Source organism: Suncus etruscus, chromosome 1 (assembly GCF_024139225.1).
Source record: "Suncus etruscus isolate mSunEtr1 chromosome 1, mSunEtr1.pri.cur, whole genome shotgun sequence".
Taxonomy (NCBI): Eukaryota; Metazoa; Chordata; class Mammalia; order Eulipotyphla; family Soricidae; genus Suncus; species Suncus etruscus.
The window spans coordinates 162582450-162598280 of NC_064848.1; the positions used below are offsets into that span (position 1 = coordinate 162582450).

General features: G+C 41.2%; 1 protein-coding gene across 1 annotated transcript in view; it reads left to right on the plus strand.

Moving 5' to 3' along the window:
• MYO1D (myosin ID) overlaps positions 1-15831 on the plus strand; it is a 399577-nt gene that overhangs the window by 280978 nt on the left and 102768 nt on the right. The window contains exon 21 of the mRNA XM_049771384.1: positions 1329-1483. Coding sequence (XP_049627341.1) covers positions 1329-1483 — 155 coding nt within the window. The remainder of the gene's footprint in view (positions 1-1328; positions 1484-15831) is intronic.

A 15831-nucleotide genomic window follows, 5' to 3' on the forward strand; every position in this document is an offset into this window, starting at 1 on the left:
CTGAACTTGGGGCCTAGAAATGTGTTTCAGTGGCAGAGCACTAAGTCTCATGTGTAAGGTTCTGAGTTTGATCTTAAGCCTTTTGCCCCAGCAAAAACAGGAAAGGAAGAACTTTAATTGAGGATGGAGTGTTAGTTTTTTGTTTGTTTTTAATTCAACTCACTAATAGTTTGTTATCCATTTTATATTCTTTGGGGGTTAGAAGTGAGGGGCACAATACCAAGCAATGCTCATAGGTTACTCCTGACTCTGAGCTCAGGAATTATTCCTGGTGAATTCTGGAGACCAAATAGGATGCCATGGATCAAATCCAGATTGACCATTTGCAAGACAAGCAACCACCTGCTGTACTATCACTCCAGCCCCTCCTTTATTCATTTTTATAAAAAGGATATTGAATCCTAACTTTCTTTTCATATTCTACCTTTGCCTAGTTTTGGTATCAAAATAATGCTGGCCTCCTAAAGTTAGTTATTAAGGCTTCTCTTCCTTTTCTACAAACAATTTGAGAAATTATTATTTATTCTTTAAATATTCAGAGTTAGTAGATGTAACTATATTTGGGTTATCTACTTTATTATAAGTTGAATTTTTATAATCTGTGACTCAAAAAATTATTTGGTTTTGTCTAAATTATTGAAAATATTGTTTATTAGGATTTTGGGGGAAAAGAAACAGTGGTGGAGGAAAGCAGACACTAGTAGAGGGTGTGATGTTAGAATACTGTATTCATGAAATCCTATCAATAGTATTACAAATAATGATGTCTCAAATAATATTTTTAATATTTTTTAAACATTTTAAGTATACCCTTATTCTTTTCATGTCTGTGATGTCTGTAAAAATATCTCCTCTTATTTCTAAGGTTGGTAATTAATTAGATCCTTTCCCTTTTATTCTTTCAGACTGGAGGTTTAGAACTTTGATATTTTGAACAGATGTTTTAAGTGTTTTAATGTTTCATTGATTCTTTATTTTTCTACTTTCATTTTTATTAATTTTGTTTTTTATTGTCTATTTTATTTCCTTATTGTATGAAACTGATAAATATTAATATTACCAGGGGCCAGAAAAGTAATATAGTGGGTAGGGCACTTGCCTTGCATATGGCTAACCCAGGTTCAATCCTCAATATTCCATGTGGTCCCCCGAAACCCTCCAGGAGTGATTCCTGAATGCAAGCCAGGAGTAAACCCAAGCATCGTGGGTGTGGCCAAAAAAACAAAAGCAAACCAAAAAAATGTTTAAGGTTACTGGACAGATCCTGTGTGTTTTCTCAGTTCTTTTGAGAACCATCTTGATATTTTCCATGCTTTGCTTCTTTACAGTTGACTGGTCTAAGTGTCTCCAATGGAAAAGACCAACTTGTAGTGTTCCACACAAAAGACAACAAAGACCTCATTGTCTGCCTCTTCAGCAAACAGCCAACCAATGAGAATAGGATTGGAGAACTTGTTGGAGTGCTGGCAAATCATTTCAAGAGGTAAAGTTTGATTTTTGTAACTGAAATAACTTGGAATCTTCTATCATAATTATCAGCAAACTTGTTTTGTGCAAATCCTAGTGTCCTGAATTATTTTCCTTCACAAGGAGAACTTAAGCCATCTGTTTCATAAAGGGTAGAAGTAAGAACCAGCCTTAGTTTTAAAAGTAGGAGAATCCTGGGCTTTTCCAGCCTCCATTTGAAACAAGAGATTTCCTGAGTGGTGGTTTCTTGCTTCCAATCCAAATGTAATTAGATTCATAGAATTTAATTCCTATTGTCACAGCTTCTTTTTCAGTCCAGTTTCTGAATATAAACCAAGTGTGTGCCTATTCTGAATATAAAACTATTATAAAGGCACCTTTAGTATGACATATAGGCTTAGAAAAACTAAAGAAATTCCTCAGCAAGGCAACACCCTCTACACAAACATGGAGTCCATTGAAAATGACAGTCTGAGAATTTCACAGTAAGTCGTGATGATGGCTGGGATGTCTATGAATGCGGTGCAGCAAGCAATGAGTGAGAATTATGAACAGGGAAGTGGATGCTGAGGATGATGAGGTCATTTGATAGTAAGTAGTAACAAAAAAAAGAGTGATTTTTCCCTGGTTACTTATTGGAAATGAGTCTTATCTTTCCATAGGAGGTTGTGCTCTTTGCTCTGAAGCTAAAATCAGGCCTTCTTCCCCTTGCGATACTCTTTCTCTGCCCCTCACCACTTGTTGCTGAAGAGCACCCATGAGTGGTGGAGGAATAGACCAAGGCTGATTCTTCCTTTCGAAAAGGCATTGATTCTTCAGTACCCACAAGGGGTTTTGCGTTTCCTATTGGTACATTGGTTTTTCTTAAGTTAAGATACAACTTTGCTTTCTCTGAACAGAATCTGATCACCACAATCGAATCCCACTGTGTTCTTTTTTTGAGGACAAATGTTTGAAATATAATTTTAGAGGTGAGCTGCACAAACCAGATGTTTTATATTATTAAACCTCATCTTCTTTATAAACATCTTCTCTAAATGAAAGTCATTTAATATCCATCTGGTAGGGGAAAATATTGAGTTTCTAAGGAACTACCAAAAATATATATCGATCTGAAAACATTTCTTCTGTCTTCCAAATAACTATAAATCAAAGGAACTATTAAGGGATTCAAGTGGATGAAAAGACATCACTGCAATTAAGTCTCTAAGGCAAATAACCAGGCTTATTTTCCTCCTAGTAATCAGTAGTAACAAAGTATGGACAAGTAAAGCAATTTTAATTTGTTATTTTATTTGGGTGCCTATATAAGCAGAGACTTTTTCCTGGGAAGTTGAGGGGGTTTTGTGTTAATCATTAAGCACCTCCAGAGGTGGTAGAAATGGGTGAATCTGGACTTATTTGTTTCTTGCGTACACATAACGTACATTTCTAGTTGCATCCCTCCTTCTTCAACATCTAAAAATTCTAAATATCATTAAATGTTATAAATAACAGTGAAATAAGGCCATCATAGTGCTAGATCTTTTTTTTAACTTATACTTGTGTTTAAAGGTTGACCCTTAGAAAAGTCAGTCTTGGAGTTCTGACTTGAAGTGGCAGTCATCACCCTGCTGTTGACTTCTTGAGTAAAGGTTAATTTGATTTTTTTTTCCCTAGCCATTTCCTTTATTTTCACATGTCATAACATTGGTGTGACTTTGGTTTTACAAGGACGCTATGACACACCATCTTTTTTTTGCCTGGGTTAATTACGGATATTCAAAAGGTGGAGGTACTTAACTCCAGACCAATTCTTCATCTTCTAGAAATATGTTCTTCAAGTACATTCTAAGAAGGTCTAAGTAGTTAGAAATTGGCAGTGATATAGCTCACCTGTAGACAGCCCAGTTTCGAACACTAGCATCACGGGGGATGCAGCTGAGCAGGAGAGTGTGTTCTTCACAGGTATGAGTCATTGGATTCAATTCCCAGCACCACAAAAATTAAAACAACAGCTACAAAAAGGTTATTGGAAAGGTTTAATATTTAGAGTTTGTAAGCAAAATTTCAGCCAAACTTCAAGAGGAAGTAAATATTTTGAAAAAATAATATCCCATTCTGTTAAGCCAGCATAACAAAAGAAAATTATTGTGCAGTTTTATTTAGTGCAATTTTTTTAATTCAAAGTGAAATTTAAGGACCAGAGCAATAGCACAGCAGGTAGTGCATTTGCCTGGCACATTGCCAACCCATGACAAACCTAGTTTCAATCTCTGGCATCCCATATGGTCCTCCAAGCCTGAGTGCAGAGCCAGAAGTAACTCCTGGCTGCTACCGGTTGTGGCTCAAAACCAAAAATTAAACTAAAAATAAAAGAAAAAATAAAAACATCTTAGTGGTCTACAAGATTAATGCATCATAACCAATGAAACTGTGCCCAAAAATACAAGGATGAGCACTTATTATGCATCAGGGGCTTCAGGTTCAATCCCTGGCATATCCCATATGGTTCGCTGAGCCTGCCAGGAACGGCTTCTGAACACAGAGCCAGGAGTAACCCCTGGGTGCTGCTGGGTGTGGCCCAAAAAAAAAACAAAAACAAAAAACTTCAGCAAAAGAAAATTTGTTAATAATCGTTATATCTCTTAATTTGGCCTGAGGGGTTTACTAAGCTGTAATGTTAGTTGCTAGGCTGTGTTATTTTTGTTGAGTTTAGATGGCTTCTATGCTATTTTTTCATCTAATTTGGTGTTCTCCTACTGGAGTGTCGGTAATGAGGAATTTGGAGGAGTTGCACAAAGCTCCAGGATCTGAGCCTGTGGCTTAAATGGCAGTAGATGTGGGATGAAGGTATGGCTACGGGGGCTTCTGGAAGTCCTGGAGATTTGGGGAGCAGCTGTCTGCCCCACTCCAAGAAGACCTGAGTTTTCAGCCCCCAAACCAGTATACCTGAGACTTTTTGTTTCATTGGTTGTGGTTTGGGGGCTGTACCTGGCAGTGCTCAGGGATTACTCCTATCTTTGTGTTCAGGAATCACTCCTGGCAGAGGACCATATGGAATGCTGGGGATCAAACCAGATCGGCCACATGCAAGACAAACACCCTACCTGCTGTACTATCTCTCTCGCCATATACCCGAGACTTTTGTCAGTTTGGTGACTGCAGAGATTAGTAAAGTTGGGCTATTGGTGTAGCAGTGGATTTGTGGTATGAATGCAGCTGCCAAGACTTCAGCAAGGGACTTGGCCCACCCCGCTTCTGAGGTAACCCCAGACTGGTGTACCCATGAATTTTAGCAGTTTGGCTAGCATCTTTTCTGAGATTAGTCATGAGTCAATGGAACTGGGCTGATGAGCTTACTTTGAAGCAACTATGGGTCTAATTCTTCATTTGGGGGAGGGAATTGGGCCACACCCAGTGACACTCAGGGATTATTCCTGGCTATGAGCTCAGAAATCACTCCTGGCTTGGGTGATCATATGGGACGCCGGAGAACCGATCCACGGTCTGTCCTAGGCTAGCGCAGGCAAGGCTTACCGCTTGTGCCACTGCTCCAACCCCTAATTTTACTTTTCTTTTTTTTTTTTTTTTTTTTTTTTTTTGCATCACACCCAGCAGCACTTGGGTTACTCCTGGTTCTACACTCAGAAATTGCTCCTGGTAGGCTCAGGGAACGATATGGGATGCTGGGATTTGAACCACTGTCTTTCCGCATGCAAGGCAAACATCCTACCTCCATGGTATCTCTCTGGCCCTAATTCTACATTTTTGAGGAGTGGCCACACTGGCAGTGCTCAGGAGATCATGGGTCTGGGGTGAAACTTGGGCCTCCCACATGCAAAGAATGTGCTTTCAGCCCTTTGAACCCTCTGGCCCCAAATTCTATATTTAAGAGTGAGAGTAAAAGAGAGAGAGTGAGAGACTTAACCTACTCTCTGAAACACCAGCACAAAGACAATCTAAAATGAAACACCCAGAGACAGAGAGAGAGAGAGAGAGAGAAAGAGAGAGAGAGAGAGAGAGAGAGAGAGAGAGAGAGAGAGAGAGAGAGAGAGAGAGAGAGACTTACCTACTCTTTGAAACATCAGCACAAAGACAATCTAGATGAAACACACATTTTTAAAAACCCAAGAGTAGTGAAAGGCAGTGACAGTAGCAAGGTGAGCCCCACATTCACCCTGGTTGTCCACAGACCCTCGAATAATGTGTCATGATTACATTTTTTTTCTTTATTTAAACATCTTGATTACAAATATGATTGTGATTAAGTTTCAGTCATGTAAAGAACACCCCCTTTCACCAGTGCAACATTCCCACCACCAATGTCCCAAATCTCCCTCCATCCTACCACACCCTCACCTGTACAGGCTTTCCAGTTCCCTCATTCATTCACATGATTATGGTAGTTCTCAGTGTAGTTATTTCTATAACTACACTCACCACTCTTTGTGGTGAGCTTCATGAAGTGAGCTGGAAGTTCCAGCCCTCCTCTCATTGTCTCTGAGGATTGTTGCAAAAATTACTTTTATTTTTCTTAAAACCCATAGATGAGTGAGACTATTCTGCATATCTCTCTCTCTCTCTCTCTGACTTATTTCACTCAGCATAATAGATTCCGTGTACATCCATGTATAGGAAATTTCATGACTTCATCTCTCCTGACGGCTGCATAATATTCCATTGTGTATATGTACCACAGTTTCTTTAGCCATTCGTCTGTTGAAGGGCATCTTGATTGTTTCCAGAGCCTGGCTATTGTGAATAGTGCTTCAATAAATATAGGTGTGAGGAAGGGGTTTTTGTATTGTATTCTTGTGTTCCTAGGTTATATCCCTAGGAGTGGAATAGCTGGGTCGAATGGGAGTTCAATTTCCAGATTTTGGAGGAATCTCCATATCACTTTCCATAGAGGTTGGACTAGACGGCATTCCCACCAGCAGTGGATAAGAGTTCCTTTCTCTCTACATCCCCACCAGCACTGATTGTTCTCATTCTTTGTGATGTGTGCCAATCTCTGTGGTGTGAGATGGTATCTCATCATTGTTTTGATTTGCAGCTCCCTGATGATTAGTGACGAAGAGCATTTTTTCATGTGCCTTTTGGCCATTTGTATTTCTTTTTTATCAAAGTGTCTGTTCATTTCTTCTCCCCATTTTTTGATGGAATTAGTTTTTTTTTTCTTGTAAAGTTCTGTCAGTGCCCTTTCTATTTTGGATATTAGCCCCTTATCTGATGGGTATTGGGTGAATAGTTTCTCCCACGCAGTGGGTGGCTCTTGTATCCTGGGCACTATTTCTTTTGTGGTGCAGAAGCTTCTCAGCTTAATGTATTCCCATCTATTTATCTCTGCTTCCACTTGTTTGGAAAGTGCAGTTTTCTCCTTGAAAATGCCTTTAGTCTCAATGTCATGGAGTGTTTTACCTACATGTTGTTCTATATACTTTATGGTATCAGGTCTGATATCAAGGTCTTTAATCCATTTGGATTTTACCTTCGTACATGATGTTAACTGGGGGGTCTATGTTCACTTTTTTGCAAGTGGCTAACCAGTTCTGCAAACACCACTTGTTGAAGAGGTTTTTCCCTGCTCCACTTAGGATTTCTTACTCCTTTGTCAAAAATTAGTTGATTGTATGTCTGGGGAACATTGTCGGAGAACTCAAGCCTATTCCACTGATCTGAGGGTCTGTCTTTATTCCAATACCATGCTGTTTTGATAACTATTGCTTTGTAGTACAGTTTAAAGTTGGGGAAAGTAATTCCTCCCATTTTCCTTTTCCCTAGGAGTGCTTTAGCTATTCAAGGGTGTTTATTGTTCCAGATGAACTTCATAAGTGTTTGATCCAGTTCTTTGAAGAATGTCATGGGTATCTTTAGAGGGATCACATTAAATCTGTACAATGCTTTGGGGAGTATTGCCATTTTAATGATGTTAATCCTGCCAATCCATGAGCTGGGTATGTGTTTCCATTTTCGTGTCCTCTCTTATTTCTTGGAGCGGGGCTTTATAGTTTTCTTTGTATAGGTCCTTCACGTCTTTGGTCAAGTTGACTCCAAGATATTTGAGTTTGTGTGGCACTAATGTGAATGGGATTGCCTTCTCTTTTTTTTTGTTGTTGTTGTTGTTGTTGTTGTTGTTGTTGTTTTTGGGTCACACCCGGCGTTGCTCAGGGGTTACTCCTGGCTGTCTGCTCAGAAATAGCTCCTGGCAGGCACGGGGGACCATATGGGACACCGGGATTTGAACCAACCACCTTTGGTCCTGGATCGGCTGCTTACAAAGCAAACGCCGCTGTGCTATCTCTCTGGGCCCGGATTGCCTTCTTGATGTCCATCTCTTCCCTATCATTATTGGTGTATAAAGCATTTAGATTGTTAACGAGCATGCCTCATACACAGAACAATCAGAGAAACACCATCTGGAAATCTCTACTACAGCTGTGCCGGCAATTTTGGCCATAGGCCACAGATTGGAAATTGCACCAAAGAGAGTAGGGAGGTCACCTGAGTTCAAATATATTGAAGACTTTGCTAACTAAGCGAGCCGGGGTTTTTGTTTTGTTTGTTTAACTGCAATATTTCTCAATGCCTTTAATAACCCTTTGCTCATTTAAAATATAACCAATAAAAAGGGTTATAAGGGCATGGGGCTCAGGAGATGACTCTGTGTCTGCAAGTACCTACAATACAAGACTCAGGCCATAAGTTCGAATCCTGGTGCCACCCACAGGTGCCAAGCACAGTTCTGGCAGCTCTTCTGTCTGGGAGCCCCAATATTGCATCCGTGTGTGGTCTCCCACCACAGCCAGGCGTGTGTAAGTTGCCCTGTTTGGCATCGTAGAATACCACAGAGCTCCAATAAGCACAGAATCCAAGTATATGAGCAGCCACATACAAGTGTGTGACCTCAGCCATCACAACAGCAGCAACTGAGGGAGGGAAAGAGAGTGAGAACAAAGTTCTAAGGAGGCTGGAGTGCAGGCTTTGCATTCAGGAGTCCTGGGTCTGACCCCTGGCACCACATGGTCCCCCAAATAGTGGTTTGGGAGTAGCCCATGATCAGTGCTGGGTGTTATCTTAAACCTCACCACACACAAGAAATTTTATAAGGAATGTATCACTCATAACTTTTTTGTTTGCACTGCTTGAAGGCCATGTGATGCCAGGATCTCACACATACAAGTGTTTTATCACTGATCCTCTTACAAAGTGTCTATATACACACACATACACAATTAAATCTAGAGTACACTTAGAAAGATATGTAGGATATGGGTTACTCTCAGAAACAAGAGATTGTGGGCCAGAGTAATAGTGTGCCTTGCACACAGCTGACCCAGGACAGACCTCAGTTTGATCCCCGGCATCCCACATGATCCACCGAGCTAGGAGCAATTTCTGAGAATATAGCCAGGAGTAAACCCTGAGCATCACCAGGTGTGGCCCAGAAACAAGGGGGAAAAAGGAAACAAGAGATTGGATGACTGAGGGAGATAAGAAAGAGGTTTTTTTTAACCATAAACCTTTTACAAGTATATTTTTCCTACCTATAAAATACCTGTAAATGTTTCTTATCTATAATGATTTTATTTTGTAGTATTAGATGGCAACTAGTTGTAGGTATGTTAGAGATGATCTTGAATTCATGGCTTCCTTTCCTGATTAAAAAAGTAGAATAAGGGCCCAGAGAGATAGCACAGCGGTGTTTGCCTTGCAAGCAGCCGATCCAGGACCAAAGGTGGTTGGTTCGAATCCCGGTGCCCCATATGGTCCCCCGTGCCTGCCAGGAGCTACTTCTGAGCAGACAGCCAGGAGTAACCCCTGAGCATGCCAGGTGTGGCCCAAAAACCAAAAAAAAAAAAAAAAAAAAAGTAGAATAAAACAAAAAGCTGAGGTTGGTACGATAGCATAATGGGTAGGGTGTTTGCTTTGTGCATGGCTGACCCTGGTTCAATCTCTAGCATCCCCTGAAGCCTTTTAGGAATTATTTCTAATCACAGGAATAGCTACTAAGCACCACCAGGTGTGGGACAAAATCAAGCCAATAAATAAACAAAAAAATTAAATTTTAAAAATAGCTTCCTAAATGAACTGTTTCAGAGCATTTGAACACTTTGAACAAAGACCTTCCCGAACCTCACTTCTGCCTGCATGACAGTGGAGCAGCCATGAGCTCACACTGTACTGCAAGGGCAGGTGCTCTGGGTCTGCTGGAGCCCTGGAAACCCTGCATGCTCTGCAGAGGTTTGAAATAGCCTGTCTTGTTTCTGGGTCTGTATCCCATTTCCAGCAGTGACTACCTGCTGGTAGGTAGCTTCACTACCCACTATCAAACAGATGGTCTCACGTTTGATGCCCTCACCGTGTAGTTACCAGCAATACTGTAATATTCAGCTGTCAAAGGACCCATCTGCCCTAAGCAGCTGTCTAGGCATTTGCCTGTCTAGATGCTGGAAACCTCAGCATCACCCCAATCTCGGGCTTAGAAATTTTTTTCCTATTCTGTTTCTGTGGATGAAAGCCAGAAGTCACTGCCATCTGCTTCTTTTTTTAAAATAAGTATCTTTAATATCTGCTTAATTAAAAAGTACTTCTATTGAATGTAAGTGAACATTTGACCTGCTTCTCTATTGTAGTTTGCTTACTACAGCGTAGACTTTATGCCTTAAAAAAAAAAAGTGATGTGCAACCAGTATGTGAAAAGTGGTGTGTAAATGTGTGTTTGTGTTTGAGTGTATACCCACATGCCCCAGTATTTTAAAACACTGTGGGGATGACTGGACTGATAGTACAGTGAAGAGGGCACTTGTATACCCAAGTTCAGTCCCTAGTACTGCAGTGTGGTCTCCTGAGCCTCACCAAGAATGATCCATGAGAGCAAAGTCAGGAGTGAGCCCTGAAACAAAAATAATTTTAAAAAAAAAGCATGGGGGCCGGAGAGATATCATGAAGGAAGGGCATTTGCCTTACATGCAGAAGGACGGTGGTTCGAATCCCGGCACTCCATATGGTCCCCTGAACCTGCCAGAGGTGATTTCTGAGCATAGAGCCAGGAGTAGCTCCTGAGTGCTGTGGGTGTGACCCAAAAATAAATAAATAAATAAATAAATAAATAAATAAATAAATAAATAAATAAATAAAATCATGTTAGATGATTATGTACTGAAATCCAGATATATTCTTTTTAACTCGCAATTAAAACCAGGGATTTAGGCTGAAGTAACAGTATAATCGGTAGGGCATTTGCCTTGGATGTGGCAAACCCAAGTTTAATCCCTACCATCTCATAAGGTACCCTGATCCCTCTCAGAGTGTGGCCCCAGACACCACCACCCCTTTAAAACCACCAATGAGCAGATTATGACCCAGGATACCCCAGCCCAGGGACAGGTGGTTGATGCCACCTCTGAGCAGCCTCCACTCTGGGCATCTCTATCTGTTGTTTGTGCTGCTCCCACAAACAGTAAAGTGCTCCTCCACCCCTGATCTTCTTGATATCTTTCCAGGGTCCTTGATCTGTATTCACAAACTGCTTCCTTTTAATGCCCAGATATTCATAACCATTCAATCTCCTTTTAAAATTATGTATCTAAAATAAGGATGGTTGGAGATACAGTAGACAGCTATACAGAAATGGTTGATTAAATTATGCTGTGTTCCCAGTGACGTGGCACATTTGGGTCATTTAATGGTTATGGAGGTATCTGATTTGGGTGACAGAGTACTGAGTTGCCACAATTCTTTTTGCCACTCTTCCTTTTGACAGAGATGTCAATTTTCCAAAGTACTAGCAGCTTGATCTCCTCTTAGGGCCACTAAGAGGGACACTCGTGCTTCTGCTCATACCTTCCATCTGGTTTTTCTGTGCCATGCTAGAGAGAAAACCTTCGCCCACTGCTCTGATGAGTTTTCCCCCATATGGCTCTCATCTCTCCCTCTGTCACTGGATCTTATTTGTATGCATTCCAACTAGAATCTAGACTCTACCTATTTGGGCCTTTCTGTCTGTGGTTCACTGCAGTTTTCCTACCATTTAGAACAGTGTATGACACTTGTGAGGCACCCAGTAAACAACTATTGAATGCTGAGGCTGACAGATGGAGTGTTTATGTCACAGGAAACTTCTGGCCCTTCCCCGTTGATATATGTATTCTACCCACCAGAAAATGGTGAATATATTCCTCTTCCTGTATGGAAAAAAAGGAAGCATTTCTTCACAGTCTTCCTTTACGAATGCTTCTGTTTTTGTACCAGTCCCAGAATTACAGTTGTAAGCAAGGAAAACCCTGGAAATGGAAGTAAAAGTTATGTCAGGATATTAAATTGACAACAAAAAGAGCAGTATTTGAATTTGCTGTGTGTTGGGGGTTGCAGCTTTTATTTACCTTTTTTTGGGGGGGGGCCACACCTGGCAATGCTCAGGGGTTACTCCTGGCTATCTGCTCAGAAATAGCTACTGGCAGGCACGGGGGGGGGGGGGGAGGAGGGGAGAGGGGAGGGGAGGCATATGGGACACTGGGATTTGAACCAACCACCTTTGGTCTTGGATCGGCTGCTTGCAAGGCAAACGCCGCTGTGCTATCTCTCGGGGCCCACCTATTTTTTTTTTAACGACTAAAGAATTATAAATGATTTCAGGCTTTCCTCACCAGTAAGCTGGCAAGGAAACAAGATATAAGGATTCTTGCTCAGATCAGCAGCTTTGTAATAAGTAGAAGACTTCAAAACCACAACTAGAGACTGTACACATAAGCCAGCTTTCTGACTTAAAAGCTGAGAAGTCGATTCTAACTATAAACAGGTGGACTGTAAGAGGGAACCCAGAGGAATCCATATCCCCATTCTGTGTGAAATCACAGGATGTCTCTTTAGTTATGAGGTCTGTGAGGGAAGATAATAACCGTAAGAAAGAAGCAGGCTACAGAAAATGAAAAGCATATTTTTGAACAAAATTATAACAAAATTTATATTATACAATCTGCATTCTGTATAAGATTTAAGAAAGCATAAATTCAACATAAGCAAAAACAAATTTGACAAGGCCGTGGGAGAGGAGGAGTGTGTTGGCTGAGAAATAAAAGTGTTCCGTGATTTTTAAGGAAAAAAATAGTAACAAATATTTTTACTAACTAACAAAACTGTGCATATGTGGGGCTGGAACAATAGTATAGTGAGTAGGGTGCTTGCCTTGCACACAGCCAACTCAGGTTCAGTCCACAGCATACCATATGGTCTCCCGAGCACCACCAGGAATGGTCCTTGAGTGCAGAGCAAGGAGTATGCTCTGAATACCACCAGGTGTGGCTCAGACACACCCCCAAAAGTGCATGTGACAGTAATATTGCATGTTTTAGAACTGACTTGAAGGAAAAGTGTATGGTCTTGTCAACAAGTCAGTGAAGAAAAAATGGCAAACAAGCTGACAGACATAAAGCACTAAACAAAAAAATTGCTTTTAGTTAATGGCTATTTTATTAAAAACAAACAAGCAGAATAATCAACTATTTCAGTGATTCTAAGTATACTGTGATTAGTTTTCATATCTCTTATGGGAATCTGACTTACAATTGATATATTCTCATGGTTATGATTTCAGCAGCTGTTTTAGCAGTATACAAAATACCAATACATCTTACAAAGGAAACATTTTGTTCAATAAAATGCGGTCATTCCAAACCTAATAGAAGAAAATCCTCCTGTCCTGACAGTAGCATATCTGAAGATTTAATGTACCTTCCTTTTAGAAAATCTGTAATTACCAAGCCCAGAGCAGTAGTACAGCAGATCATTTGTTTAGCACACTGTCAACCCAGTTCGATCCTTGGCATCTCATATGACCCCCCCTACCCCCGAGCCCGCCAGGAGTGATTCTTGAGCACAGAGCCAGAAGTAAACCCTAATCTTTGCTGGGTATGGCCCAAAAAAAATCATTATTTACCTATTTTAAGGATTAACATCAAACACATGAACTGGAGCTACATAGGATACACGTACAAGAGGTATATAGAATACAGGAAGTAAGTTGCCTGCCTTGCATGCAGCCAACTCCTGCTCAATAAGGCCCCCTGAGCACTCTCAAGGGTCACTTCTGAGCACAGAGCCGGTAATAATCCCTGGTGCACTGCAGGTGTGGCGCAAAATCAAAAAATCCACACATACAGACATAAAACAACATTAAAGAGCCCAGATTACTCAAGGCTCAATTCTGTAGGTTGCAGTAAATGTTAAAATTCAGTCTTTAGTCTTTGGAGAAGAAAAGGCTAGGACCTAAATATTTTATTTGAGTCTAACAGATGAGCCTGAAAAAGTAGACCTCTGGGGTATTTGAAAAGGAACAACTGTGGGAGGCAGGTTTTTGCTTTCAAATTTGCTTTCTCACAGTTCCTGCTCTTACTTGGCTGGAAATATCTGATAACAACTTCCAGTACCACTTTCTTCAACTATATTATGAGAAATTCAGGGCCATATTATCCGGACTGCTGTTCCCAAATCTAAGAAATGTTCCCAGGAATCTATGAAGTGTGGTCAGTCATTACCTTGTAGGGACAAATTACTGCGAGGGCAGTTACTTTAACCAGTGAAGTTTCTACCAAGATAAGGGTAGAACTTGTTTTGTTTGGAGGAGAGAGGAGCATCAGTGGGTGAACGTGTGTGAAGCCAGCTGCTCCTGCAAGAGAAAAGCAAGTGGTACAGCATCCAAAGAATCTTTGTGGTGTTTCCAAACCATGAAATAGCAGATGGCCGTGAAAAAGCCAGGAGAATCTGCCTTTTTCTGTACCAGCTTCCCTCGAGCGTGTGCTCTGTGGTAGAAGTACTGGAGGTAAACCTCTGACCTTCTAAACTTAATCTCCACAGCCTTCATTTTAGTAAGCTACCCAAATGATTCACACTGATTTCACGAACTGACACAAATAATGACAAGAATGAGCACATGTTCCCTCTAGGGAGGATGTGGGAGAGTGCCTCCCAAGCAGTGCTCAGGAGATCAAGGGGTGAGCGAGTCCCAGTGGTTCTCGGCAAACTGGGCTGGAGGTTCAATGCACAAGGACACTATGCTCCTCAAGTCCTGCTGTTCCTGCTGTGCTAGCAACCTTTAGGTGTTGTCAGGGGAATGTGGATTGAATCCAGGTTGCACATTGAATCCACATGCAATGTATGCACCTTAATCCCTTTAATCTTTCTCTCTTACCCACCTATATTTATGTGACATTTTTCCTGAAGCCATTGAAATCAAGTAACTTTTTTGTTTAAAAAAAAAAATCAGGACCTGAACAATAATACAATGAGTAGGGGGCTCTTGCATTGCACTCAGCCAAACCTTTTGGTCCCTGGCATCCCATGTTGAATCCCAAGCACTGCCAGGAGTAATTCCTGAATTCAGAGTCAGGAGTAACCACTAAATATCATTGGGTGTGACCAAAAATAATAATAAAGACAGAAGAGATAGTATAAGAGATAAGGTGCTTGTGTTTCACAAGGCCAACCCTGGTTCAACCCCTGACCCCACATATGATTAGTCTTCTGGGCACTTCCAGGTGTGATAACTGAGCAGAGTTAAGAGTAACCCCGAGGGGCTGGAGAGATAGCATGGAGGTAAGGCATTTGCCTTTCATGCAGAAGGTCATCGGTTCGAATCCCAGCGTCCCATATGGTCCCCCGTGCCTGCCAGGAGCAATTTCTGAGCATGGAGCCAGGAATAACTCCTGAGCACTGCTGGGTGTGACCCAAAAACCACAAAAAAAAAAAAAAAAAGAGTAACCCCGAGTACAGCTAGGATGCCCCAAAACCCCAAAAATAAAAAAAAATAACAAAGCTCGGTTTTGTTTTTTTTTGGGTCTTTTTGGGGGGCCACACCCGGCAGTGCTCAGGGGTCACTCCTGGCTATCTGCTCAGAAATAGCTCCTGGCAGGCACAGGGGACCATATGGGACACCGGGATTTGAACCAACCACCTTTGGTCCTGGATCAGCTGCTTGCAAGGCAAATGCCACTGTGCTATCTCTCTGGGCCCACAAAGCTTGTATTTTTAAAATTCTTATTATCTGGGCTGAGGACATGGCTTACAGGATTACAGGACATGGCTTACAGAACATGCTTCATATGTGAGCATCCCAGGTCAATCCCATGGCAATGCATGGTCCCCTGAGCACTATCAGATATAGCCCAAAAAACAAAAAAGGTACAAAATAAGTGTCCCCTCCTTCCCCAGTGAAGAGAAGAGGAATGGGCTGAGATTTGGAGAAAAGGCTAATGGAAAAACAGATACTAAAAATGAGATGATAGGTAAATCACACAGGCTTCAGATTCCATTTACCCCTTATGATTGATTGTCCCCCGAGAAAACCATCTCTCATTCAAAGCAGTGTATTTGAATTACTCTAAG